Source organism: Kryptolebias marmoratus, linkage group LG12 (assembly GCF_001649575.2).
Source record: "Kryptolebias marmoratus isolate JLee-2015 linkage group LG12, ASM164957v2, whole genome shotgun sequence".
Lineage (NCBI taxonomy): Eukaryota > Metazoa > Chordata > Actinopteri > Cyprinodontiformes > Rivulidae > Kryptolebias > Kryptolebias marmoratus.
Genome location: NC_051441.1, coordinates 17659847 through 17687792, shown reverse-complemented (window position 1 = coordinate 17687792; position 27946 = coordinate 17659847). Strand labels below are relative to the sequence as shown.

Here is a 27946-nt window from a genome sequence, read left to right as displayed (position 1 = left end):
CACACACACACACACACACACACACACCGTCCCCCTCGCTTTTTTGTGCGACTGGTGTCATCGGCAGATAAAAACACGCACTGAGCACGATAGCAGTGGAAGGTTTGGCTCGACACCTTTTAAGGCGGGCTGCCTCCGCCGGGTCTGCGGGGGACGCATGCAGGGAGGCTCCCCCGTTTTGATGCGTCCGACGCTGAAAGCAGCAGAGAGGGAAACAAGGCGCAGTTACGGGAGAGTTCATTTCGCCTATGAGTTGCAGGCACGAAGGAAGTGAGGCAGAGTCAGGTTCCCGTGACGCCGCCCTGCAGGACTGCCGTCGTCTTGTCGAAGAAAAGAAAGCGAAAGAGGCGTTTATGTTGGCTGCAACAGCCTCGGAGTTCCTATCAGCTGGAGGCGCGTGAGCAGCTAATTCATGCGGGGGTGGCACGGGTCCACCCTGAGGAGCGGGATCCACCATGGAGTCAAAGTAACGGGGGAGTCAGTTAGTTCTGAGTGAATATTTAAACAGAGAGTGATTAAATGTCTAAAACGACGGGCGGAGCGGCAACAAATGGAGACAAAACCAACACGGGTTTTGGGTTTCACAAAAGGTACCCTTTCATCCCTTCATACCAATAAGTCCGATCTTCTGAAGTGGGGTTCTGTGGGAAACCTGTGAGCAATTAACATCTTACCTGCTGCAGATGGTTCTTTCGGTAACCTCAGTTTGGAGAAGAAAAAAAAAAAAAAGAGTAATTCTGACCTGGAGCGACAAACTAACGGCTAACCTTTGCGTCGTCACAAATATCGAAGCACACAGCTGTTTGCGTGGGACTCTGTGGTTATCTAGAAGCACAAATGGCAGCAGCAGCTAGTTGTAGCACTTCCCGCGCAGCCTAACACACTTCCTGCAGGGAAATCATAACGTTTCAGCCAAAGCCCGACGTTCCAGTCAGACTTAATCTCTGTTTATTTAACTGAAGTTGATTAAGGAGCTATCTGCAACAGGTAAGATATTTACTGTTTATAACAGTTTTCACAGAACCTCACTTCAACAGATCTAATCGCTCACTTTTGGGGATTTTTGACACAGAGCTGGTTGTTGTCTCTGTTGGGCAAAACCTCAAAACCTCCATTTTAAAACTTTTAAACATTTTTTTGGCATAAATCGACTCCGACCTTTTACGTCTGTCTGCGGTTTCTACGCTTGCAAAGTTGCGACAACTTAAATGGAAAGGTTCACGCTTTATGCATTCCCTGGAAAGTTGCATTTGTTTGGATTTGCAAAGTTCCCGGTTGTCGTCGTGACCCCCCCCCCCGGGGTGCGTTTTAACGAGCTCCAAAGAATTCCCATTCTTTAAATCTCGATTGATAATTGAGGCATGAATCTGGTTATGAAACGCACACACGTGGCGCCGGGTCGGGCCCTCCTGTCCCAGGCAGCTGCTTCATATTCTCTCTGTGCTGGGCGTAGCCCTGACCCCTGACAGTACCCCCCATTCCCACCCCCGCCCCTCCGTCACAGGCCTGACTGATGGGCTGTGAAGGAAACTGTGGGAAACCTCCGTTTTGCCAAGTGGGTTTTGAGGTGAGCCGAAAACGGCGGCCTCCGTCACTCACACGCGTAATTTTCGCAGTCGTCCAATTTCATCGCCGTTTTTCACCGTCACCCCCACCCCCCCTCTTTATCCTGTTCTGTTAAGACGGCAGCGAGTCATTTTTTTGTTCTCCTTCCCGAGCACTCTCTCTTCCTTTCACCCCAGCGGCTCCAGGTGCATTTCTTTTTGTCTTTTTTTACCAGACCTGTGTTTTTATCAATCTATCCAGAAGTTCAGCACGCAGATCTGTGCAGATCCTATCCCAATCTCAGGTAATAGGAAGCAGGATTTTGGCATATATCTTTGTCCAGAAGAAAGAGCCAACATGTTTGCCACCCACAGAGTAGCTAAGTTAGGGATGTGATGGTATCAGTCGGCTGTTGGCTCGGCTCCCAGCCTGCAGCTTTCTTCTATAAAAAAAACAAAAAAAAAACCAACAGCATAATCAAAATACAATCTTTGACGAACCGTGAAATTTAAAGATAAATGACGATAGAATGGCTGGTTAAAACAACAACTGCAGCAATTTTATTTTTTAGTATCTTACATGCAAATCAGTGGTTCCGAAACATTTTTTTCTGTCAAATATTAAACAAAGATACACTGACTGCACCAGTCAGTTGTTTTTTTTTAATGATCTGAAATTATTGTTTGGTAGCAAATCTATTCAAATATTTCATTCTAAACAAACTCGGTTATAGGTTGATTTGGATTTACCGTCAATGGAATTCCATCAAACTGCATTTTGTTTGAATCTATCACTGGAGTTGCACTGAAGGAGATGTTTCTGATCAGGAGACGAGAGAGAAAACAGACTCTGACAGGACCGGCTCACCACATGATCCTTTGGACATTACAGCGGAGTGGTGAAGGTTTCAGGGATGGACCACCTCTGTAGAGGATGACAGTCAAAGTGCAGTACAGAAGATATATCTGCAAGTCACACAAGGAAAAATGAGAATAAAATAAATTAGAAACAAAGTAAAAACAGCCTTCTAATAAAAGTACATAAATTGAATTAAACTGAACTCCACATATCACACAGTGTCACGAAGGCCAAATGAAACAAGATGAGTTTTAAAAACGGACATGGAAAAGAACCTGCCAGATATTCAAAAGGAGGTCATTCCACAGTCTGGGAGCTACCTCAGCGAAGGCACAGTCCTCTCACGCTCCAGGGAACAAAACTTTTTATTGTTTTTGTAAAAGCAAACAGTTTTTTGGACTTGGTTCGTTCAAACAGCTCATTATTTACATTTTAAACACTAATTTTAATTTGTTAAAAGGTAGAAAACCAGGATCGGTTTTTCGCATAACACCCCAAATTTATTTCCTCCGTCCGTTTTCTTTTACCCGCTTTTGTGCAGGGTTTGGGGAGAAGCAGTACACGCCCTGGACAGGTCGCAAGTCCATCACAGGGACATGTGGAGACAAACGAGACAAACAAACATTCACACCCCCAGACCTAGCGACCATTTAGCGTTACCGTTGAGCCTAACGCGCATGTTTTCCGTCTGTGGGGAGGAAACCGGGGTACCCGAAGGAAACCCACATATACACCTTTAATTCTTTAGGAGAACCTGGCTGAACTTTAATTGCAGACCACTGCGCGCTTCCTGAAATAGAAGCTGCGTTTAGGTTCCTTCACTCCTCCGCTGCCTCCTCTTCACTCTGTTTGGCGTTTCAAAGCTGATTCATATTTGTGGCTTTTGCAATCTTTTTGTTTTACGCAACAACAGCCAGGGGATACGTCTATTTCTGGAGTGTGTTTTGCTTTGGTGAAACAAAAAAATCGTTTATGATACGGTAATAAAATCAGGCTGTGTTTGCAAATGATGAGGCACACTTTAACAAGAGATGCTCCTTTAGAAAGAAAAACTTCTTTGAAGAATAAAGAGAATCAAACTCTCAGCTACTACAGCTTTAGATTTTAGCTCAATATCTGTAAAATTCCCTCAGTTGTAGTCATTTTTGTGTTGGCTAAAGTTGACTACCTGTGGTGGCCATCTTGAATTGAGTTGACAAAAGTTAACCAGTTCTAGATCTACATCCAGGGATTACCTTCTGAGAGTTTCATTGAAATTTGTCCACTGGTTCAAGAGATGTTTTGCTAACAGACACAGACATGAGCACCGAGAGGCAGCCAATACAGATGAAAACAACGTTACAGCCCTCCTATTCGGGTCTGTTTGGTTCGATCCATATTAATGGTTTCCTTTTGGGTTCCCATAGCTGTTAGAGCTTTAAAAAAAACCAAAGAATGAACCAATTTGTTTGAATCAGCAAAATCAAACCCTTCATTTTCATCAGGTTGACCTGCCTGACAGCTTCTCCTGCAAACAAGCTCCTAAACCAGCTGCATCTGTGATATTGTCCCCAACTTCCCTTCATTTTGGATGAATTCTTCAGTAAAGTTTGGACATAAAAACATGCATTATTTAGCCTGTAAACTATAAAAATCAAATTTATTTTCCATCACAGTTTGTTGCTTCTTCTACAAATGATGGGAAGTTTTGACAGTCCTCAACTGTTCTGTTTTTTTATTTATTAAAGAAATCGTTTTGTAGAATTGTTATAAACAGGAAATATAGATAGCTCTATGCTAACGGCTAGTCCTAGCTACTTGGGCCAAGAACAAAGAGGATTACTGCTGTCTTACTAGCTTAAAAAATAATTATAGTTTTTGCAAACTTTGTTTTATAAACCGTTAAACTGAAGCTCATTTTTCCGAGTCCGTCCATTTATAAGACAGTAGGTTGTCCATGGTGTAACTACACAAATGTGCAAGATAAAAACTGTCATCAGACAATCTTATTTTCTTATTTTTAAGACCACTTCCACCAAAGAAATCTTGAGTGGTAATCTACTAGAATCTTCTAGAATCATAAAATGGTTTGGATAGGTTGGTAGACATCAAGAGGTATGTTCTTTACCTTGCAACTGATATCTGCACTTTCATGTTCTTTAATTGAACTGCTTGTCAATTTACATCATGGACAACATCATTACCTATGAAGTTGACCTTTGACCCCACCTCAATCAATTATTATGTACCGTTGGTCGTACTGTTGTTTTATTTTTAAAAATTAATCTACACTGTACAGTATACTGCTGCCAGACGTTTTTGGTGCACTAATCCCGTTTAAACTGCACGTTTTGATGTATTTTTTGTACGGGTTTTCCAAAACTGATGCGAGAATAGCATATCAAAAATTTGTGACGGTAACGGAAGATTAAGAACCGAACGGTGATGACGGTGCTCATTAAACACCCTTTAATAAATCGTGCACATACTGTAAAAAAGTATTGAAAATAATGCAATGAATCTACGTGAACGATCAACGACATGTTGAAAGCTTTTCTCGTTGCAATTTTGATTCGACGCGTTGGATCTTTTGACGCGAATCATCGCGTTTCCCACCTCGTTGGAGCAAAGCACGCTAAAATTAAATGTGACCGGAGTGCTCTGTAATGTTTTAAAAAAGCTTATTGGCGCTATCTAATGTTCCCAAAGAAATCGAAACCAAATGTTCACATTGCTATCGCTGATAACTGGACCAGCAGCACTTCCAAAAACAACCGGAGAGCCGCGCTCCTCAAACTGTTCCCTCCGGTGTTTCTTGCCACGTAAAGCCCCGGCGACTCCGGTAAAAAAAAAAATTTCTGCTGGTACAGCCAGACCATAAAACAAAGAGATGCTTTTGGGACATCTAAAAAAAAAAAAAAAACACAACAAAATGCGGGCTCTGCTACAGTCGAGTGTCCTCTGGGTAAAAGGCTGCATGTTTTGAAGATTTTGTTTAGTTGAGCTCATAATTCAAGACAGACGCGACGGTCGGAGCCAGAAAAGTTTCACTCGGGAGTTTTGGGAGCGGAGATTTTTGAGACGAGTCTCGGGTGTTACGAGAAGACAGGTTTACTTTGATTTAATGCTTTGAACTTTTTACACATCAATATCACATTTAAAGAAAAACTACAAATAAATCTAGTAGATTAATATAAAATTACGGATTATTAACCTGAAAGTTCCAAACCTATATTCTGGTTTGTGACACATTGTGACGATGGAGACGTCGCGTAAACTGGAGCTAAACACGAGCACGTTAAATTAAATTTGCAGCACAATCTAATTTGTGATTGTGTGCAGCCATGCTCTTTAACGTCTAATTAGATATTAAAGTTTCACGATTTTCACCCTTTAGTTTGAGGTCCATAAAAGTGTGTGCAAAAAAAGTATATATAGTTTTTGTGTTGACAGCATCCCTCAAATAAACTTTTTTTTCTAAATCTTTACTCAAATTTTGGCCAATCTTTCTTCTCGCTTGCTGCCGAAAGGCGAAAGATTTACCCGTGTGTGTTTGTGTTCATTTTATTTTGTCTGTTAGCAAAATATCTCATGAACCACGTGATGGATTTTAATGGAACTCTCCCAAAATAATCATTGGATGTACACTTATTTTAGAAAATACCAAAATGGCTGTAATTCAGTCAATTTTACAGAGGCTGAGCTAAAATTTGGTGTGTTAGCAGCTGAGACTAAATCCCAACACATATTCGAAGCACTGCACATTACACAAAATTGTTGCTTTAATTGTTGGCATTCGATATTGGCATCAACCTTATTTGCCTGTTAACAAAACACTTCATGAAACACCGGACAGATTTCAATGAAACTCTCAGAGAGTAATTATTAGATATGCAACTACAACGGATTAACTTTTGGAGCCCTAATCAAGATGGTTGCAACATAACCCAACATTTAAATTGCTATAACTCAGTCGATTTCACAGAAATTGAGCTAAAGCTCGACGTGATGAGCTGAGAGTCCTCAACACATACTCCAAGGGCTAACAAATCTTTTAGGAGCTTGCAATATTTCATAAGATTGTTAAATAAAATTACGCAACAATGAAGTATATTTACTTCACGACAAGTAAAAGTTTCCACCTGAAGACTGATGCATAAATAAGTACATAAGTAGTATTCAAATGGAGTTAGAGAGTTACGGCTCCTGTAAAAGTGATAGTTTAGACTTTTTAAACTTTTTGACAGTTAATATCTTACCTGTTTGTAGACAGCTTTTTGAACAACCTCAGTTTGGATAACCAGCATATAGAAATTATTTTGGCTCAATAATGGGGATTAAATAGTCCATTTGTGACACATGAATGTTTGAACATTGGACATTTTTTTATCTAAATTTTCAGAGGTCACATACAGTTCCTTTCAGTGTCCTTCGATGTTGTTGCACAGCAAGTGGCTGTTTATTTTTGTTTTGTTTGTTTATTTGTGCCCTTATTGTTCCCCGACTCGACACAATAAAAGCAGGCCCGCCGTGCGTGATCGTGCGGACACTCGAGCTTTTGTGTCCACTGCCTGTCTACGCGAAGCGGGCTCCTCGACGTGGGCCTCCGGGGTGGCATCGGGACCACCTAGTGCGCGCACATCGAGCCTCTTTGAGGTGCTGCGGCAGGGCCAGGCTGGGAATGATTAATGGGGCCCGGGGAAAGGGGGGGGTGTGGGAGGGAAGTGACACGCTCCACAGCTCAGCTTCAGACCCCCGGCCAGCTCCCCTGCTGCGCTGCCACCCGACACAGCCAGCTTAGTGACAACGCCGCTTACATGCCCACACACACACACACACACCACGCTTCTTCAGTGTCACTTACTGACCCACTCTCCTCCCCTCCAGAGAACATCAAGGAGGCGAAGCTGGGCTCCTTTGGCAGGGAACGTCTCCACTGCTGTGGCGTCCTTTTTAAGGAGCGCTTATAGTATCGCCTGCCACGATCCGTGAAAGAGTTTTAAACGAGGCTCATCTCGTGATGAGAAACGATCAAATTCCAGCCGTTTTGATCGAGCTTGAAAAATAATGTGATGCAAAGTCTGACACAACATTGCAATATTGCTGTTAGCGCTCAAAGTAGGTTTTGTGAATGACTCTCGGTCTCTACCATGTGCAACTTTATTGCATTATCTATAAAACTGACTAAGTTATTACCAAATTTGTGATGGCTAATGTAAGTTAGTTGCAATGGACATCTTGAATTGCATTAATTCAAAAAGTTAATCACCTGTAGATGTGCATCCAATGATTACTTCCTGAAAGTTTCATTAAAATCTGTCCAGTGGCTCAAGAAATATTGTGCTAACGGACAGACAGGGTTGTCCCCGTCAGTTAAAGCCAGGTTTTTAGGCAACGATGTCACATTATGTGTAGCTCTTAAAGTACGTGTTAGAGATGAGTCTCAGCTACTACCACGCCAAGTTTTAGCTCAGTAGCTGTAAAATTGACTCAGTTATAGACAGTTTTGTGTTTGCTATGGTCAGCTGGCTGTGGTGGCCATCTTGAACTGAATGGACTGCAACAATTAATCAGTTGTAAATGTTCATCAAATGATTACTTAGTGACAGTTTCATTAAAATGGGTCAAGTGGTTCACGAGATATTTTGCTAACAGACAAATGCGCACATAGAGGCAGCCTTTTGCCTGTCTGAAACAAAATAATGATTTCTTTCAATAAAAGCTGTGTTAGGTCCAGCAGGCTCTACTATTTTTGGCAATCGTCTTGCCGTTATTGCAATTCTGTAAACTTTTTAATCTTCCACCAAACTTCTAATGGCTCCACGTCTCCTTTCATTAACGCCAACTTATCCAGAACACTTTGAGACATAAAAAAAAGTCATGCCTTAAGGAGGAAATTGGACTCGTTGGACTCCAGTTTCATATTTATTTCTCCACACAGCGTCTGCGGGGGTGTTTCCAGGTGGCTCCGTTTTCCCCCCGTAATGGATTTCTCCATCCTCCCGTTCGCCGTCTCCTACACCCCAGCGTGCAATTCTTCTCCGAGCGGGAATGAAGAAGCACTTATTGGATTTGAGGGGGATACCCGGCAGGATGGATCCAGGAGAGGGAGAACTCACCGGCTACCACATATTGCTCCCGAGGCGGTCGTAAATATCCCGGAGTTCCACATCTGCTCAGAGGGTGGGAGGGGGTGGGAATGAAGCCGTCATCCAACCTGCCGTAACTCTTTCCCCTTCCGAGTCGCCCTCGCAGACGTGTTTCCGTCCTTCCTCCCGTCTCCCGTCCCGGTCAGCGCAGCAACCGAGGGGCCAGAGGGCTCGTCATTCCTTCACACGCTCCCAACGACGGGGGGAAAGTGACTTCCTCACCTCTCCCCCTCCTCCGCGATTGGCCCAGATTAGAGACGCGTGGCTTACACTTTCCTCCCTCGGGAAAACCCTGCGTGAAGCCGCTGCACGTGTGTGTTTGCCGTGAGGTTTATTTACACAGAAAGTGAAGGTCAGTTATACCAAATGGTGACATGTATCTACTTCCCACTCAGGCAGTAAGCTACAGATGACCTCAGAACAGAGAAAGACCCTGTTAGATTACTGAAGACGGTTTGAATTTATTTAATTCAGATTAATTCATTTACCAGGTGTCTCTGAAGTAATCTGCTGTCTCATAGTTATCAGTAATTAGTTATTATCAGCCGTGACATAGGTCAAATAAAAGTGGTATTAGCTAATTAGCTAAGTAATTGTTTTTATTGCTTTCTCGATTCGGGCCTCAAACTGTGGAGCTCCAAGCTGTAAAACCGCAGGGTAAAGAGGGAGGGTGATTTGCGCGTGAGTTAAGCTCCTGTAAATACAGCAACTGGCGGCACTTTGAAAGCGTGGACACTTAAGTCTTTCACTCTTTGGAAAAACAAAACAATAACAACAAAAACCAGCAGTTTAGGACATTGTTAGGATCACCGAATCCTGGGCCGAGAATCTACGCCCCCCTGCGTGAGGCGTGCCGTTTTTGAATATGTTTTTCAACGTATCAAAAGTGGCAGGTGGAGCAGTGAATTCGTCCATTAATCCATGGCTCGGAGCAGCACTTTCAACTTTAGGTTAACTTTCTGTGCTCGGTGCGTTCCAGGAAGAAACCAAGCCCTTTTCCTTCTCAGCTCTGTGCCACGTCCTGGATGCCGCCCAGCAACTAGAACAAACGCTGAGAGCTGGGGGGGAAAAAAGGAACATGGGCGCAACAGAAGCGTCACACCGACCTCCTGGCGTTTCCGTAAAAGAAGTGGTTCTCAATCTCAGTTTGCCTCTCTTTACTGGAGGAAGAGTTTGAATATCCAGGACTTTAATCACTTTATGAACTCAGAGAGCGATTACAAAATAGTCCAATCCGGATCATAATCTGGATCAGCACCAAAATGTAATCCATTGGTTTTTGCTTCAACCCCAACATTTCTTGTTCTTTAGTTTTTACCAGATCTTTGCTAACAGACCAACCAACGGATACAACAGAAAACAGAACTTTTTTGGTGGAGGAAACAAAAAGGGTTACCTGTGACTTTGACCTTTGACCCCATAACCTTGAAATCAACAGGCATCATCTTTGACCCATGAGGTGTCCAGCTGTGGAGTTTGACATTCCTACATTACTAAATCAATAGTGATCATCTTTGATCTAAAAGGTGTCTAAAGGTGCAGTTTAATTTTCCTCCAGTACATGGTTGAATAGTGCTGCAGAGTTAGAGCACCAGGTCACCTGTGATGTTGACCTTTGACCCATGACCTTGAAATCAATTAAGATCACCCTTGACCTGAGAGGTTTCCAGCTGTGCAGTGTAATTGTCCTCCATTACATGGCTGCAGAGTTGGAGCTCAAGGTCATCTGTGACCTTCACCTTTGACCTTGTCACTTCGAAATCAGTGGTGATCACCCATGACCCATGAGGTTTCCAGCTGTGGAGTCTAACATTCCGGCTATCCAGCTGCAGAGTTAGAGCACGGGCTGATCTGTGACCTTGACCTTTGACCTTAACCACCAAACTTTAATCCCTTGTTCCTTGTCCCATGTTTGACGCGTCCTAAAGTTTTCCTGAAAATCCGTTTATAACTTTATGAGACAGGCAGACGGACAGACGCTCCCTTGGTGGAGGTACCCAGGATCAGTAGAAATAAAACTCTGAGCTCCAAATAAAAAATCATCAATAAAATATCATCCAACCTCACTAATAAAGGTACTTAATATCTGCCTTTTTGTGCAGATACTGTGAAAATGGACCGACTGCAGCCATTAATGCTGTCACATTGTTGAACTCTTTTTAATTTCTGTTTGTCGGGTTTCTGTGCGCAGATTAGACGTCATCATTATGGTTCTAAAAGCGATAGTCTCATTTGTCTTTATCTGGGAATAATCAGAGGTTGATGGAGCAAATTCTCCTGGCAAAGCTCAGTCCAAAGGAGCAATCCGAAGATGAAACGTCAACCACTTGTTTTCATTTTATTCTTATGTTGACTAAGTTAAAGTTGGTTAAATGGGACTGGTTCAGTCCAAAAATGATTCTCCCAAAAATGATTCTCCCTCCAGACCGGGGCGCTGCCATGAAAGCAATCGTCTCCCATTAGTTAACTGGCTGACTTCTTATTGCAGAAATGCTAACAGTGAGTGTTTAACCTGCACCGATTTTCCTGAAGCGACCCTAATCGGACCCGATCATACGGACGGTTTTAAAAGCTGCCGTTTGGAAAACATTCGCAAGTGAAGTTTGTTCAGTGAAGGCTAAGACAGAGGGGCTAAATGTGTCGACGCAATTCAAAAAAAAAAAAGAAAACCCACAGGAGAGATCATTTGGAATTGGGGAATGTGGGATGGTTCTAACGAGGTCTTCGGAGAACGGTGGAGAACAAGCCCAATAAACACGCCACAGGAACGGCGGGCCGTCACTTGGGTTGTCTGATTTACAGCCTGGTGGCTTCCTGCCGCCGCCGCCGCCGCCGCCGCCGCCGCCGCCTCCCTTACTCCCTTTACAAGAGGGAACAGTGGAGCAGCCGCGTGCCGGAGTGATAAAATAACCCCCCCCCCCTTACACCTTACCCCTGATCCAGCTCTGAGGGGGGAGGTCCGGAGATCAGCCCTAACCTGGACAGGTCTTTGGAGAACACACAAAAGCTGCCATCGTCTGCCGTCAGGTTCACCGTAAATACAAGCTGCCAGACGTCCTGCGTCCCGAGTCGACCCGATTCAAGATGGCTGCCACAGCTAATGAACCTTACCCATTACAGAGACGGCTACTACTAGCATTAGCTGAGAGGCATTCCTAACAGAATAAGGTGCTGTTCTGTTTAATTGTAAATGGAACATTAACCAAACGTGACTATGGGCCTAAATCAGCAGTAATACGTCTCTTGGGCCGTTAGGGAAAACAGTTACTTTTGAACCTTTTTTGTTGATGATCCCTGGTGTAAGAAGAATAAATAAATAAATGAAAACCAAAATAAGGAACAACAGCAAAACTTCAAAATTTGGAACTTGTTCCTGTTCACATACAGGAAAGGTCCCCTAAGAATCAGCAAGGAGGGACCAGAATTTGCTTATCAAGCCGATCGGGACAGAGGATTTTATTTTATTTTTTTTTAGCTTAACTCTTCCATTAGGTTCAGGAAATAAATTTGCACGAGGAAGGAAACGGCCCTCCTGTCAGCCTGGTTCCACACCTACGATACAGAAACGCTCTGGTTCCTGTGAGGGGAGGAAATACACAAGTCGCCAAGCAGAACGCACCCCGACACAGCAGGAGTCCGGAGCTTTTTAATGTGAAATCGCTCAAACGGATGCGACTTTCTCACAGATCCGTCACCGTTCTGCTTTATTTTACACCCTGTTAACGGTCGGTAGGAGACGCGAAACTCCGACTTTTCGAACACGAGATTCAGTCTCCAACTTGTGTTGGTCGAAGGTTCGGGTGAAAGTGACAAGCTTGAACATTTAAAGTAAAAGCCTGTTAGGATTAAAAATGGCGGGCGTTGTAGCCGTTTTAGGTCCAACGATGGAAAAAAAACCCTGTTACAATCAGTCTTACGTGATTTTGCAAGATCTTGAGCCATCTGTTAGCGTTCAGACTATGTGTTGAGGAGGACTTTCAGCTACTACCACATAAAGTTTTAGCTCAGTGTCTGGAAAACCAATTGAGTTACAGCCAATTTTGTGTTTTTTAAGTTCGATTAGCTGTGGAGACCATCTTGAATTGTGTTAGCTCCAACAGTTAATCAGCTGTACGAGTACATCCAACGGTTAGTTTCTGAGAGTTTCGTTAAAATCCGTCTGGTAGTTTCAATGAGATATTTTGCTAACAGACAAACAGGGATGGTTCCAATAGCTAATGACCACGTTTTAAACAAAGATCTGGTGTGAACATTTAGCACTTGGTGTACATGTTGGGGATGACTCTCGTCTACTCCCACACCAGATGTTAACTCAGTGTCCATAAATCTGACAGAGGTGTAGCCATTTTTTGTTTTTTCAAGGGTCTGTTAGCTGTGGCGGACATCTTGAAACCGGTGGACTCCAAAAGTTAATCAGCTGTAGATGCGCATTCATTGATTAGCTTCGGAAAGTTTCATTTAATTGACCCCGAATTATAGTCGTCGCGCTGCGTTACCCTCTGGCGCAATCCGAAGCCAGACGGACTTGGGCTGCTGTTTGTGTCGAGCCACACACACACACACACACACACACACACCCCTCTCCCCGTTTGCCAGGCAACCAAACTGTTTACGAGCAGTCACACACACATATAAAAGCACACAGCGGCCTGATTGCGCAACTAATCGATCCCCACCAGAGATCACAGGGCTGCGCTCGTAAAGAAAAACACCCACCCCTCACCCCCGCCGCCGCCGCCGCCCCCGCCATGACTTCATGCGCGGNAGTATGTCTGAAGTACCCACCCCTCCCCCCCGCCGCCGCCGCCGCCCCCGCCATGACTTCATGCGCGGCGAGACGAAGCCTGCAAGTCATTCCCACACCGCCTCCACGGAGAGAGAGGGGGAGGCAAACTGTCAGGTGAAAGGCATGCGCGTTGGAGACGCTCCGAAGCCGTTAATCACCGGGGGAACCACTCCACAGTCAGACTCAAAGTCGGCGGCGGCACAAAGACCACCTTATCGGACCTCACAGCGTCAACACCGGAAGCGTCACAAAATGGAGGCGGGGAAAACCTCCCTCATAAATGACAGTTCCAATGAAAACCACGTCTTTCCCGAATACTTTCCTGGTAAGCCGGAGGACAGAAGTTCTCTTTGGGGGTAATGTGCCTCGGAGGTGATAACTACGGTGGCCCTGAAGTGCAAACCACATCAATTGGACTGATTGGACGACGGCGCCGTTTGGCTTCTGAACCTGATTGGTCCTGAGCGTGTCCAGTGTCACCTCGTATGTATGTCCTGAATCAAAATATCCTTGGACAGAGGCAGCTACAGCTACGTTTGGGTCACCGGTGACATTTCAAAAACGTGCTACAGGCAGAGTAACTTCCGGTCCAAAAGCCAAACGGCGTCATCGTCCAATCAGAGACGTTGCATGTTTCCCCACTGGTACCTACCTCTTTTAGTAGGTTAATGTTGTCGTGTTTAGTGATTTGTTGATGTGGTTTGCACTTCACGGGCCACCGTAGATAACGCTCGACAAGATGCTTCAGGCTACAGAGGTGACAGTAAACACAACAGCTCCCAGGTGAACACCAGGAAAATGACCACGGGGCACCGTACGGAGGTTTGGGACGAGGATGTGGAGCTAGATGACGATCACCGGGAACACCTTTTTCGTTATTTTCTCAAACCAGCGATAATTTTCCGGAGTTTATTCGACTTCCTTGTATGACTCGTAGGGCACCATTTACAGCTCAGTTTGGACGAACAAAAACAAGACAATGTCACTTTTTTAATTATTATTATTATTTTTTTCTTGGTGAAGAGACCAGTATCTGTCTCTACTTCTGGGAAAATTGTCTGCTTAAAAAAAATAAAATAAAAACTAGCATTTAGTATTTCTTCCTTCTTCTTGTTGCACCAAACGGCAACCCCAAAACCAAGGCGCACGTTAAAGTACCATTACACTCCTAATATATACAGCTATGTTTCTTTTTATTTATTTCGTAAAGCATAAATGAGATGGCTTTAGTTGTTTTTAATCACAGGATAGTTAAATATATCAACTAATCCTGTTTTTTTACTATCTGCTGCGAGGGAACGATGAGCGATGCGACGATGATGTCATCATCAGACGCCCCTCTTCCAACCAGCCTACAGACCCGAACAGTCCCTGCAGTGTTTGTGTGGATGAGAGGCTCTAACCCAGCCCATCCTCCCACCGTATTCTCTCAGTGTCTGAACAGAGCCGAGGTCCAATCAGCTGGAGCGGACCGGGCCACCTGAGGTGGTGCAGCTTAAAGGCAACACGGCTGAGAGACGGTTAAATGGATGGAAACCTCTCTGACGCTGGTGCTTGTTTTGACGGGTAAAGTCAAACAGCCAAAACCACTGTAACTACACCTGTCTGGGTGTATTTAGTGACTAAATCTGAGCCAAAAATTACGAGTTTTAAAAATGAACGTTCTTTGAAGGGATGCATTTTGCCACCACTTTGCCAAAGTTAGCACCCAGAGATGACTTTAAGCTCCAAACATGCCAGATTTGAGCTCAGTGTCTGTAAAATTGACTGACTCACAACCATTTTTGTGTTAGATTAGGTCGATTGGTGGCGGCCATTTTGAACGAAGCTGACTCCAGGATTGAATCGGTTGTAGACGTACGGCTCGACTGTTTTCTAAGTTTTTTCTAAGTTTTTCTTCTTTTTTTTCCACCGTCTACATATTCGAACAAAAAACACTGAAATAGCCACTAGGTGGCGAGAATGACCACATGAACACAATCAAAATGCAGAGGAAGAACGCGTCAAATTTAGTTTAACTGATTTTTTTCTCTCTCTTTGATTCTGTTTAGTTTCCTGTCGGTTGTTAACCATTTCAGCTCCCAGTCAAAGGCCATATTTAATCTGGGCAATGAAGTTTATTTTGGTCAAATCTGGAAAGTACCTCATCCTATACTGCTTGAAGTACGTGTTGTGAATGACTCTCAGCTACGACCACAGCACATATATATATTTTTGGGTTTATGTTTTAAAAACAAACCCAAAAAAGTAAGAATTTGTGTCTTCCTTGTCATGAAAACTTTTGGAAAAAGGTTTGGTTGTGCTGATAATGTTGTCAACTTCTTAACCGAAACAGACACATGAAAACCTTTTTATTTAATTTTTTTTATTATGAATACAGTTTACGTTATACATTGGATTTATTTTATGGCTTCATGGAGAACAAAATGTGAAGCCAAGCCTGTAAAAGAAGGGTGTAACTTTAAAACCCGAATCGTTAAATTGTGCGTTTTCGTATTAAAACTCTGCGGGAAAATGAATGTATTTCTGGATTCAGCTTTGGGATCTATCTAATGACCAAAGACGATGTGGTCGGAGGCACAAAGTTTGTGAAGTTTTGCGTCGTTCCAGCAGAACTTGAAAAATATTCAAACTGCGACCTCATTGGAGTGCAGTGGACTGTGGGAAATTAGAAAAAAAAACATAAAAATCAAAAGTACAAAGGCACTTCATGGAACGAAATATCACCCACGTATGGAGCTCGTGTTATGTAAGCACTTTAGGGGCACTTGACCCCGAGCGCAGTTTCTGTGTTTGCGTCCGACACGGTCGCTAAAGCGAGTGGTGCCATGTAATTGGTACGCGCCGCCTTCAAATCAGATCACAGGCCGAGACGAGACTGCGGCGCCCCGATACGAGGGAGCGAGCGGGACGATGCATGGCGAGGGCGTCATTGGCTCTGGATAAACAACAACTGAGCTGGAATCACACCGCCATCGTTCCAGCCGGCCTCTAAAGAAGCTTCTTCTCTGTCAAGATCCGGCCCCGAACCTCAGACACACACACACCCCCACGCACGCAGACACCCCCAATCCTGGAAGCGTAAACAACTGCCGATGGAGCTGAGAAAATTAGGCTTCCCCGAGCATCCGAATTGTCGTTGACGCGTCCAGACGTTCCTAAAGTGTGTTTCCCTGCACAGGCGGGGGGAAGAGCCGCCTCCACCAGTCCACCGGGGGGATGACTAATCCTCCTCCGCTGCGCGCACCCACGAGGAGCGCTTCCTGTGCAGCAAGCGCCTGATAGATGGCACTTGAACATAAATAGATCGGAATAGCGCAGCTTTAAGTAGGCCCTTGAAAGCAGCCGGAAAGGACACCTTCCCTTTTTTGGGATGTTCCAGTCAGAGCCTGCCACTGCTCTCGAACAACACCCCCCCCCTGCAGAAACTGAGCCCGGTTCTGAGATCTGCAATTTAATGTCACCCGAAAAATTACTTGCGTGCACTCAAGCACCGTAGCTAAGTGTTCGACCTTTAAAGGAGCAGTTCAGAACTTTTGAAGAGGAGTTCCTTGGAAGGCTTCCGTCGAAATAAATCCAGTAGAAGTTCCTAATATGAGCCAGATTTGATTGAATCTCCCAGAAGGTAATCATCGGATGCACATCTACAACTGATTAACTTTTGGATTCAGTGCATTTTAAGATGGCCGCCACAGTTAAATGGGTCTAATAAACACAAAAATGACTATAAGTCAGTCAGCGTTACAGATATCCAGCTCAAATTTGGTGTGGTAGTAGCTCAGACCGATCCTCAACTCGTACCCTGAACGCCAACAGATTGCACAAGTTCTTTGTTTGAGTTTTTGCCTTTGCTTATTTGGACTCGACTTGGTCTGTCTGTTAGCAAAATATCTCATGAACCACTGAACGGATTTTAATGAAACATTCAGGAAGTATTCATTGGACACACGTCTATGACTGATCACCTTTCAGAGTCAACCCAATTAATGATGGCCGCCGCAGCCAACCGACCTTAGACAACACAAACACGGCTGTAATTCAGTCAGCTTTACAGATGTGCTGCTAAGCTTTGGTGTGGTGGTAGCTGACCAAAACAGCCGTAAGACGATCTTACTTTAAAAACTCGGGCATGAAAAGCAGTGGGAAATATGCATTCCTTCAGGGAACGCTAGGCCTTTAATTTTGTATTCCTTCATTATTATTCTACCGTCCGGTGCTTCGAATGATATGATTTCAAGCCAAATGTGATATTATTACAGGAAGTTCCCCACATATAATTCAAAACGACTGTTGCTCTGTTGTGATAAAGTCGAGGATGTCGAAACGTACCAGCATTGACTTTCTGCAGCATTCCATCACCTATTCGCGACAAACGCCCTTTTGCATTTTTCCTCACACTTCCTTTAAGAGGAGATAACATCTGGGATAGGAAAGCAGCTAACACTGAGAGGGAAAGGGTGTGTGTGTGTGTGTGTGTGTTTAAGAGAGCTCTCTTCAAAGCTGGTTTTGAGCATGTTGGATCAGCCGTGTAGAGGGAAGTGTGGGAGATAAGCTCACAACAGCTGCCAAACACATCAGTGTTTAGTGTGTTTGGGTGTGTGTGTGTGTGTGTGGGTTCAGAAGGAGTGTTCCTGAATCCCGACCACCTGCCGGCCCCGGTCTCCGGTGGCAGGTGTGAGCCAGGCCGTACGTGATTCAGAGCTCTGATGAACACAAAGCGTATGTGACCGTCTTACCGCCCGCATCTTTTTGTAAGAACACCAAGTCGGGCGCGCCAATGGGGGAGATTACCTAAATGCTAGCAACTGCTGAAGGCCACTCATATGGACGGTACATGTGTCATCTGGCCAAACAAGCAAAAAAGTAGTTCACCGGATCTCAGAGATTGTGTAAAACGATTGATATTTGTGAAGAGATGGCGTAACTTTTCAGCAGGTTGCATTTTGTTTAGCACAAGATACGCTAACGGGCGCTAACAGGAGCTAAAAAGTGCTAAGGGGAGCTACCAGAAATAAAAGGGAGCTAACGGGCTAATTTGATCTAACAGGAACTAACGGGATCTAAGGTGTCTTAAGAGTAGCTAACAGGAGCTAATTTGAGGTAACTGGAGCTAAAGGGTCTTAGGGGTACCTAACAGGAGCTAAAAAGAGCTAACAGGAGCTAATGGGAGCTAACAGGAGCTAATTTTAATTAACAGGCTACATTAAGTGTCACGTTTCCTGTTTGACACCAGCAGGGTTCAGAGGTCAACCACAACCTCTCTTGGTATCTTAAAGAGGTAGTTCAGATCTATTTAAACGGGGTTCAGTGAAAATGTTATCAGCAATAATTTTTTTACCTGTTGTAGATATCTTTTTAAACGGCCTCGGTTTGGAAAAACCATTTAATTCTGACTGGATTGGCGAGTTAATGTCTAATGTGAAAGGGACTAAAATGATTTAACTTTATAAACCTTTCAGCCACTGTCAGTTCCTGCTTGAAGTGTCTCCAGAATCATACTTTGAGCAGTCGGAACAAATTTCTACAACTAAAAACAAGCCTTGATCAAAGCCCTCCCAGTATCAACTGTTTATTGGTCACAAATACAGTACGAGCCTAAATATCATGGCTTACAAGTTAATATTTAAAATTATCGCCCCGTCCACATTCATATAAATATTTAGGGTTTTTTTATTAACAAAGAAAGAGTTCCTGCTGGATTTGCAACTCAGTTTTTAGTGAGAAAAGCGAATATTTTTCAAAAATTCACCCCCTAAATGGAGATATGTGTATTTATTGTTCTGCTTTCACTGACAGGTGATAGTAAATATTTGAATGAGAGTAACTAAAAATAATAAGTGAATAAAATCCCACACATCTAAAAATTGACAAAAAGGACTCCTAAAGAGGTTATCCTAAAAGGTGAAATCACCCGCTGCCCTTGTCAGTGGTACGATAATCACTTCCCAGCGTACAGTAACTGATTCCATGTTGTGCTGTTTTAGCTGAGATGCAAAACGAGAGTCAAACGTCTGTCTGTCCACGCAGCCTGCCACTGTAACCTGCACGCCCGGCGCTGCCGTTTCAACATGGAGCTGTACAAGCTGTCGGGCCGCAGGAGCGGCGGCGTCTGCCTCAACTGTCGGCACAACACGGCGGGACGGCACTGTCACTACTGCAAGGAGGGTTACTACAGGGACATGACCAAGTCGATTTCGCACCGCCGAGCCTGCAAAGGTAAATGCTGCGAACGTGGACGAGCAAAGTCGCTCCGAAAGTGTGCGGGGCTTATTAATGTCCTCGTGTTGAAGGTGGGTTTTGATTTAAACATGCAGACTTAAACTAACAAGGTGAACGCTTCACGAGAAGACGAGATCTGTGGAAACGTCTCGTCGATAGCCGGTCTGCTCTGTTCATACAACACCACAGAAAAGGCCAAACACACGCACACACACACACAGGTGTAAGCAAACAGCAGGTTTGAGACCAAGCTGCTGAGGATTAATATGTGGGGAAACAAAAAGCTGAGCTCCTTCTGTGTGGATGCTCCTCCGGGGGGGAAAGACGGAGCTAACAAACTGCTGCCACAGAACGCCTGTAAATAATTTCACAATGCACCCATCCTGGTGCGCGTGAGCCATATGAACAATAAGATGCTGAACGTGCACAGGAAAATGATCTCTGCTGTTTAAAAAGGCTTGACTTTGATAATCAGTTACAGGTAAAGTGGAGAAAAAAATAAAATTGTCATTCTTCGTATTTCTTTTGCCATCCTATTAGATGCATCCACCCTACCCCGTCCCACTGGTAAACATACACATCGGTATGCCTAAAAGCCTGCGACAGACTTCTCATTTAAAGCTTTGTTTATGGTGTAAATGCATAGGAGAACTAAGAACTAAGGGGAGCCATAAAACTGCTTTTTCCAAAACGGTCGTTTCTTGAAATGTCTTCTTCCTCACGGAAACGCTGAAAATGACCCAAATGACTTCTGAAGCGCTGTTTCCCTGTGCCTCGAATGATAAAAAGAACTTCTGCATAAAGAGAGGCAGCGACAGCCGTGATATCCACAGCAGCCCTCGTATCGTAGTTCTGATTTCCTCGGCTGAAATGAAAGGAAAGGAAAAGTACGTAAAATCGTCTGTCAAACAAAACAGAGCCCTGGGTGTGATTCGCAACACGTGGCAGCGTTGTGCCGAACACAAGCTTGACAGACCATCTGCACTCGGCTTAAAAACATGACAAATGCTTCTTTGCAGCCATGCTGGGACATTTTTTTGTCATCTAGATTTGGGAGTGGTTCCATTCCAGGGCTCGGAGCCGGAGTTTCCCAGTTTTGTCTAACGTTGTAGCAATATCCTTACGTCTCTGCTAGATCTTTAAAAACAGGTACGAACGCCTTGCTCCACCTCACACATGCCTACTTCGCTGCGCCGGATTTCCTGATTGCTGCCGTTCTCCTCCGAGTGCCAAACATGGTCCGGCGTGACATCAGTTAAGACCGTTTTTATCGTTCCTGCTGTTGTCGGACAGGAAGTCCAGAGCAGCGCCGACACCGACCAGGAGGAAACCTGTATTCATTCGTTCCCCTAAACGCCTCACATGTCAGCAAACGTCCTCTGGAGAGTTTGATTATCCGGAGGGTCCACACGGCGCAGACATCTCCCGCGGCTCGCGCTTTAATTCCCAGATTAACAACTTCACCCCTCATCAACCACAGTGTAAACACGCCTCACAGCGCTCGCCTCCCACTTCTAACGGGCTGCTCTTTTTTTCCTTCTTTCCTCTCCTATCCCTGCTCACTTTTGGCACTTTCAGCCGTGGGCGAGTCCAGAGAGATGGAGCTGGTAAATGGTTCACTGCACCCGCTGTCCCGCTGCAACCAGACAGACCAGCTGCAGTTTGGGATGGTTAACGCTCATTTTACCTTTTATACAATAAAAGCAGAATGATGAGGCGGATCAGGCCTTGTGAGAAAGGCTTCAGATAAGCAGAAGACGACGAGTTTTATGAATCTGGAGGCAACCTTAAACAACAAAAGCAGATTTAAACACCTTAACCCAGTGGTTCCTAAACATTACAGCCCAAAAAACTGTACTTATGATCCTGACTAATATTGGTCAAAGAACAGAGACGTTGTTTATTAAAGAAATCATGATCACACAAACAGCTCGGACAATTATACTGTTTTCCAAAATCAATTTGTGACTACTACTCTTTTTTAACACATAAGGAGAAGGTGCTACTAGCAATTCATTAAGAAGTTATTTTAATCTCTGAAAACCCCCCAACCTGGTGATTTGTGACCCACATTGTGACCCCAGCTCTTAAACATGTAAGTCTAAACACACGAAATTTGTACAAATCACACAAGTTTCGTTTGCACGGTTGGTCAAGGTTTGGGCTACTCTGCATAATTCCTTAAACGGATGTTTTTTGTTTTTTTCTGTTCATGACAATATCCGCCCAAACTGTGCCACTAGGTGGCGATAACGCCCGCTTTAACAACATAAAAATCTGGAGAAAGAACGTTTTTAGCTTGCCTAAAGATTCTCCCTCAACTTGCTCTTTTTCCCATTGATGCTGTTCAAGATTTCCTCTCAGTTATTAAACGTTTCAGCAGATGATCAGTTTGATGGTGACAGCAAACGACTTCATTGTTGTTGTGGTTTCTGTGTACAAAGTAACAATAGAGCAAAATAGGCCGCAGAGTCATTGTTTCTGAAACCATTTTTAAAAAATCTTTTTCTGTTACCAAAAAGCCCCCCTCAAGCCTCACATGCAGACATAATGTGAGAACATTAAACTGACGTACAGCATTTGTGAAACGTGTTTCCTGCGCGGATTTGGACCAAGACAAAAGATGAAATTCACGTGTGGAAAATCAGAATTGTACCTGTGAAAAGTTATGAGATCGACACGTGAAACGCATGATTTCCGCACACTTCCCACTCGATTTGGAAACGTTTTCGACGCGTTCATGTGATCACGTGTGAAAAACATTTAAAATTTCATGTTGGTTTTCGGTGGGAGAGCCTGAGGTTTGAGATTGCAGGCTTAAACAAATTTATTTTTTTGTTTAACATTTATTCAACCAGAAAAAAAAACTTAAGGTTAAAAATGTTTTTTTTTTTTAAGAGTTAGAGGCGAGACAAACAGCAGTACAGATTAAGACAAGTTACAACAATCAAAGCACACACACACACACACACATAATCAGTACAAAATAAAGGTGCTCTAATTGACATTTTTCGTTCAACCATGCTAACTAAGCTAACTTATCTAAAAGGAAGAAAACAAAACCCCTGAATGTCTCTCCTAGCATAGCTACCAGTTCAGTCTTTTTCTGCTTTTGCTTTATTTAAGCCCTCTTAAAAAAAAGAAAATGCTGCCCATCCCTTCTTTATTACTTGCTTCTTTTTTTTTTCATGTTAAAGCGCTAGTTTATTGGCTTCGCTTTTCAGACCTGGAGGCTACGTTCACGGTTAGCGTTTACAGCCTGCGATTAAAACCGACACCTGCAGTAAAAACGCGCCGAAGCGAAGCTTTTACTGTTGCGTACCGTCGGTCACAAAGAGGCATCAAGACGAAACCGAAGGCGGTCAAAAACGAAACACTTGTCTCCATCAGAAGCTTTCTCGTGTATTGAAACTTTACCACAACTTTGGAAAGAAACGTATAATCTGAAAGGAAGTCTCGCAGCTCTCTAAAACATGCTTGAACTGGTTTTATATTTAAGACGTAGACTTGGCTCAGGTTTCTGTTACACATAAGCAGAGAAGTTTGATATTCTTGAAAAAAAACAACAACATTTATTCCGTTCATAAGGACATTCCAGCGCCTACTGGAGCCCTTAAAGTACATTTCAGATGACTCTGCCGGTACTTCGAACACATGTAGGCTGGGCTCTAACTTCAAACGGCGGCTTTACGATAAAAAAAAAACTGGCAGAACACGCACACATTCCCAAACAGAAAAATTCTCACATTTACCATGTGGTCCTCCCAACTAACAGCCCCGAAAGAGACTTTGAAGTGCGCTCGGCTCGCCCGATTAATGGGAGACATTATTCGGGGACTGTTTGAGAGCAGCTTATTGCCAAAAAAAAACAAAAAAACAACTTTACGTTGGAAATCGAATCTGAAAAGTCAGATTACAAAAGAGAGGAATATCCAAAAAAAAAAAAAGCTCTGGGGACGCCGCTCACACGCCCCTCCGATGCAGAATCTGGTGAAAGCGTAATTCTGGTAATTTATCGAGTTATTTACTTGTTCCGCGTGCCTTCCAGAGCAGCTCTAGTAAAGAAACGTTCAGCCGGAATGGGTGGAGGCTAATTTGATTGAGGTTTTAAGTTGGTGGAAGGCCCAGTTCTTCATCTGTGATGGAAAGGAAAGAACAGCACAGCCTGCCGAACAGTTGAGGCCTTCTCCTGAGCACCCATGTTACTTTTACACTATAAGGAAGATTCAGAGTCAGCAGAGGAGACGTCTGTACACACTGGAGTCGTTCGTAAGCTGATATTTGTTGTTTCTGGTTCTGTAATCCAAGCGATGCTTCCCTTTTCCGATCCAAAGCTTGTTTGCTCGTACATGTCGCCTCTCCTGACTGTCCCCCCCCCCCATGCAGCATGCGACTGCCACCCAGTCGGGGCGGCGGGGAAGACGTGCAACCAGACGACGGGCCAGTGCCCCTGCAAGGACGGGGTGGCCGGCATCACCTGCAACCGCTGCGCCAAGGGCTACCAGCAGAGCCGCTCCCCCATCGCCCCGTGCATCAGTAAGGACGACCGCGATTTCAGAAATACTAACCAGTCGGGCTTTTTTATTTATTTTTTTACCCAGTCATTGTTTGAAAACTTTCATATGTAGGATTTAAAAAAATGAAGAGATTCTGTTAGAAGAGTGGGCAGAAGTTTCAATATGGTTAATGTTCATTTTAGATTTTTATTGATTATTCAAACTCGTTTGTTTTGTTTTTTTTCTTTTCAGAGTGAAATGATTTTATAAAATAGTTTATAACTTTATTGTCTTAAAGACAAGAATCAGGTGCACACGTTTGAATTTAATGTGGAGATTCTCTAAACCACACAGGGTCAAAATTTTACAAACATATCCACACACACACACACACACACACACTAATAGTTGGTTAAATGACCCTTGGAAAGTTGCACCTCAGCCACAGGCTTTTTGTAGCCACCAACGAGCTTCTGGCATGATTCGGGCTGGATATCTGGCCGCTCCTCTGGGCAGATTTGATGCGGTGCACCATCAGTACCACTTGCAGTGAAACAGCCCCACAGCGTGATAATATCACTGTGGATCAGCGGTTAGAGCAGTGAGAGAGTTGGAGGATCGATTCCTGGCAGCAGTCACGTGTTGAAGCCCTTATTGCCTCCGATGTGCTCCATCAGTGTGTGAATGGAGTTTAAAGCACTGATTAGTCTCTATAGAATGATTTTTTCAGATTAGCTGTGTAGAGATGTAGAAGTAAATGAGGACAGATTATGTTGTAACGAGCTTTGAGTGGCCTGGTTGGCTGAAAAGGCGCTATATAAGTACAGTTGATGGTTGAAGTGTTCTTGGGTTCGAAAGCCTCACCTTGACGCCTCCATTCTAATTATAAACTTTGCTCCAGAAGCCATTTAGCTTAGCCAATCAGTCTAATGTAAAACTTGCCACGTTGTGGACAGTGTCGCTGGTGTTCCAGCAGTTTCCACTTCATGGCAGCCTTGAGCCGCAGTGGCTGCTGGGAGTTTCCTGAACATCCAAAGCAGTTTCTTCTCTTCTCCGGTCTTCACTGAGTTCCTTGGACTGTCCCATTATTCAGAGTTAATAAGTCTTGGACTTGTTGGGTTAAAAGACGTCCTGGTACCTTCAGCATCCCTTTTCAAAAGATTTAAGTGACTGTATGTATATATTTAAGTGTGTCTGACCACAGCTTTAAGTGAACAGGACATGGCTGACACTTTTCTTTGGCTGCTATTATAACCTAGCTCTAATATTTAGAATAGATATTTGGCTGTTTAAACACGAGGCTGGACAAACAGACCGTTACTAACCCGACCCCGTTTGCCTTCGACGCCGTTAACGGCCCCGTCTCACGATAAATCTCCCCAAACGAGTCTCAGGGAACGACGGCTGAGATGTTTATTGGCCGTATCTCCAGCCTGCAGATTCCAGGCTCTAGGCAATAAACGACAGAGGCCCTCCCAGGAGCGGAGATGGGTCTCCGCTCGCTGCTTTAGACAGGAGAGTCAAGTAGCTGGCTGGCACGAGGAGATAAGACAGCAGGGGACGTCGGGAGGACGTGTTAGGGGCTTGTCCACTCATATAAATGAATTTGCGCAGCCTGGTTGTTCTTTGTGGCCCAACAATCAGAGCGACACGTTTGACCAGAATCCACAGTGATAATCGGAACCCCTGGAAAGTGCCGGAGCAGGGTTTCTGCCGCAGATAAACCAGGTGGTAAAAAAAAAAGCTGGAGGGAATTTGTTTTTCTTGGAGCAAAGCTGATTATTTTTTGTGATGTTTAACGCTCTAAACTGGACAGGACCAGCGGCGTTAGATGTCTGTACCTGCAGCCTAGCAGGGCCAGCAGGGAGGAGGACATTAATCAGAAACTCCTTTTTTTCCTATCGTCTGCTGCCATGAAGGGCAGAAATGTGGTGTGGTAGTAGCTGAGAGTAAACCTTAGTTACGTGCATTACTTCAAGGCATGCTAGTTTAATTTCAGATGATGATCTTTTGCCTTCATTGGTGCTTTATTACATTTTTATAACATCTAACTGCTGTACCTGCAGCTCAGCCAGGTCAGTAGTGACAGACATTAACTGGAAACTTACACATAGGAGTTTTTTTTTACAATTCTCTGAACCAAAAACTGAACTCCAACCTTTCTTTAAAACTTAAAGCACCACTTCTTTTTACAGCAGGTGGAAGAGAGCCTGGAGAGGTGGGGGTATGCACTTAAAAGACGAGGAACGAAAGTCAGCTGGAAGAGACAGAGTGCCTGTGTGTGAATGAGAAGGGAGGCAGGTGGAACGGTGAGGCTACAAGAAGGAGAGGTCACAAAGGTGCAGGACTTCGACTGTCCAGGAAAACGGGAAGTGTGGTAAAGAGGTGAAGAAGAGAGTCCAGGCAGGATGGAGTGGATGGAGAAAAGGTTCAGGAGTGATCTGTGACAAAAGAGTTGCAGCAAAGGTCAAAGGAAAAGGTTTACAAGACAGTGGTGAGAGCAGCCGTGTTGTATGGTTTGGAGATAAAAAGACAGGAGACAGAACTGGAAGTGGCAGAGCTGAAGATGTTGAGGTTCTCCTTGGGAGGGACAAGGATGGACAGGATTAGGAATGAGGTCATCAGAGGTACAGCACAGGTTGAAGGACTGGGAGATAAAAGTAGAGAGGCCAGACTGAGATGGTTTGGACGTGCAGAGGAGGGACAGTGGGTATATTGGTAGAAGGATGTTAGAGACGCAGCTGCCAGGAAAAAGACAAAGAGGACAAATATGGATGCAGTTAGAGAGGACATGGAGGGAGTTGGAGTGAGGACAGAGGACAGAGTCAGATGGAGGAGGACTTGCTGTGGAGACCCCTGAAAAAGAAAAGAGCTGAAAGAAAAAGAAGTAGACTGCAGTGATACAAGATGAAATTTATATTTTCCTCTCTTTCATACAGAAATCCCCGTCGCATCTCCAACATCCACCTATAACAGCTACGAGGAGCCATCTGGTGAGTAACCAGGAGATTATTTCTATCAGTCTTAAAACTCTGAACAACACATCCTAATTTACCTTCATTTATTTCTGGTTTATAACAGTATCTTAGTATATTATCCTCTGTATGCACTAAAACAAACGATGAATGTGTGTGTAATAGTGAGTGTGTTTCAAGCGCAGGCATGGTTTTTTTTTTTCCACACTCCTAAACTCAACACATGTCAGTGAGATCAGCCAGCCGCTGATGTAAACTGCAGATATTTTTGCCAGCGCTCCCTGCGGCCTCACCGCCTGTATTCCCAGCCTGCCCTGCAGCCTCCCCAGAGTTTCAGCCCTAATCTGATTACATGCTTCATTTGCACCAGTTTGTATTTCAATCAAGGCACGCTGCGCCAGCAGAGGAGCCCCGCTGGGGACTGTGTTCCAAACAAGAGTATCCATGTCGCAGCGCTGACTTTATACGATCAGTCGGACGTAATTCGCTATTAATTTCCAGTAATGGTCTGTAAACTGGTTTTTACTGTCTGCTTTTGTTTTTTTCACGAGGTGCGACTGTGATCCTGGTGTGTCTGAGCAGACCGAGTCAGCTCTGGTCATCGATCAGCGTCTGAAGCGAGCGGCGCCGCTGACTTCACCGAGCTTTGTTGCGAGTCCCACTTCCTGCTAGAAGTGACTCCAAAAGGGGGGGCAGCGGCGAGGAGTTTGGACGTCTGTCAGAAAAACGCCAAAACAGACACCACCCTCCAAATTAGGAGCAGTGCTCCCCCCCTGGCGGAATGAACGTGGCGCACAAAGGGGTGGGGGTGGGGGGTCGTTTGTCCTCGCAGCGGGAGGTCGGACCTTAACGAGAGCCGCCGGTGCAGCGGGCCAGTGCGGCGCCCCGCGCGAAAAGGGGCTAATGACGCGACGTCGGCTTTAAACGGGGGGGGGGGGG

At 44.4% G+C, this 27946-nt stretch overlaps 1 protein-coding gene across 2 annotated transcripts in view; it reads left to right on the top strand.

Annotated features, from left to right (window-relative positions):
• The window catches only part of ntn1b (netrin 1b), a 44172-nt gene that overhangs the window by 3822 nt on the left and 12404 nt on the right, over positions 1 to 27946 (top strand). For both annotated transcript variants that reach the window (XM_017416730.3, XM_017416729.3), the window contains 3 exons: positions 19345 to 19533; positions 23923 to 24072; positions 26972 to 27025. In XM_017416730.3, coding sequence (XP_017272219.1) covers positions 19345 to 19533; positions 23923 to 24072; positions 26972 to 27025 — 393 coding nt within the window. The remainder of the gene's footprint in view (positions 1 to 19344; positions 19534 to 23922; positions 24073 to 26971; positions 27026 to 27946) is intronic.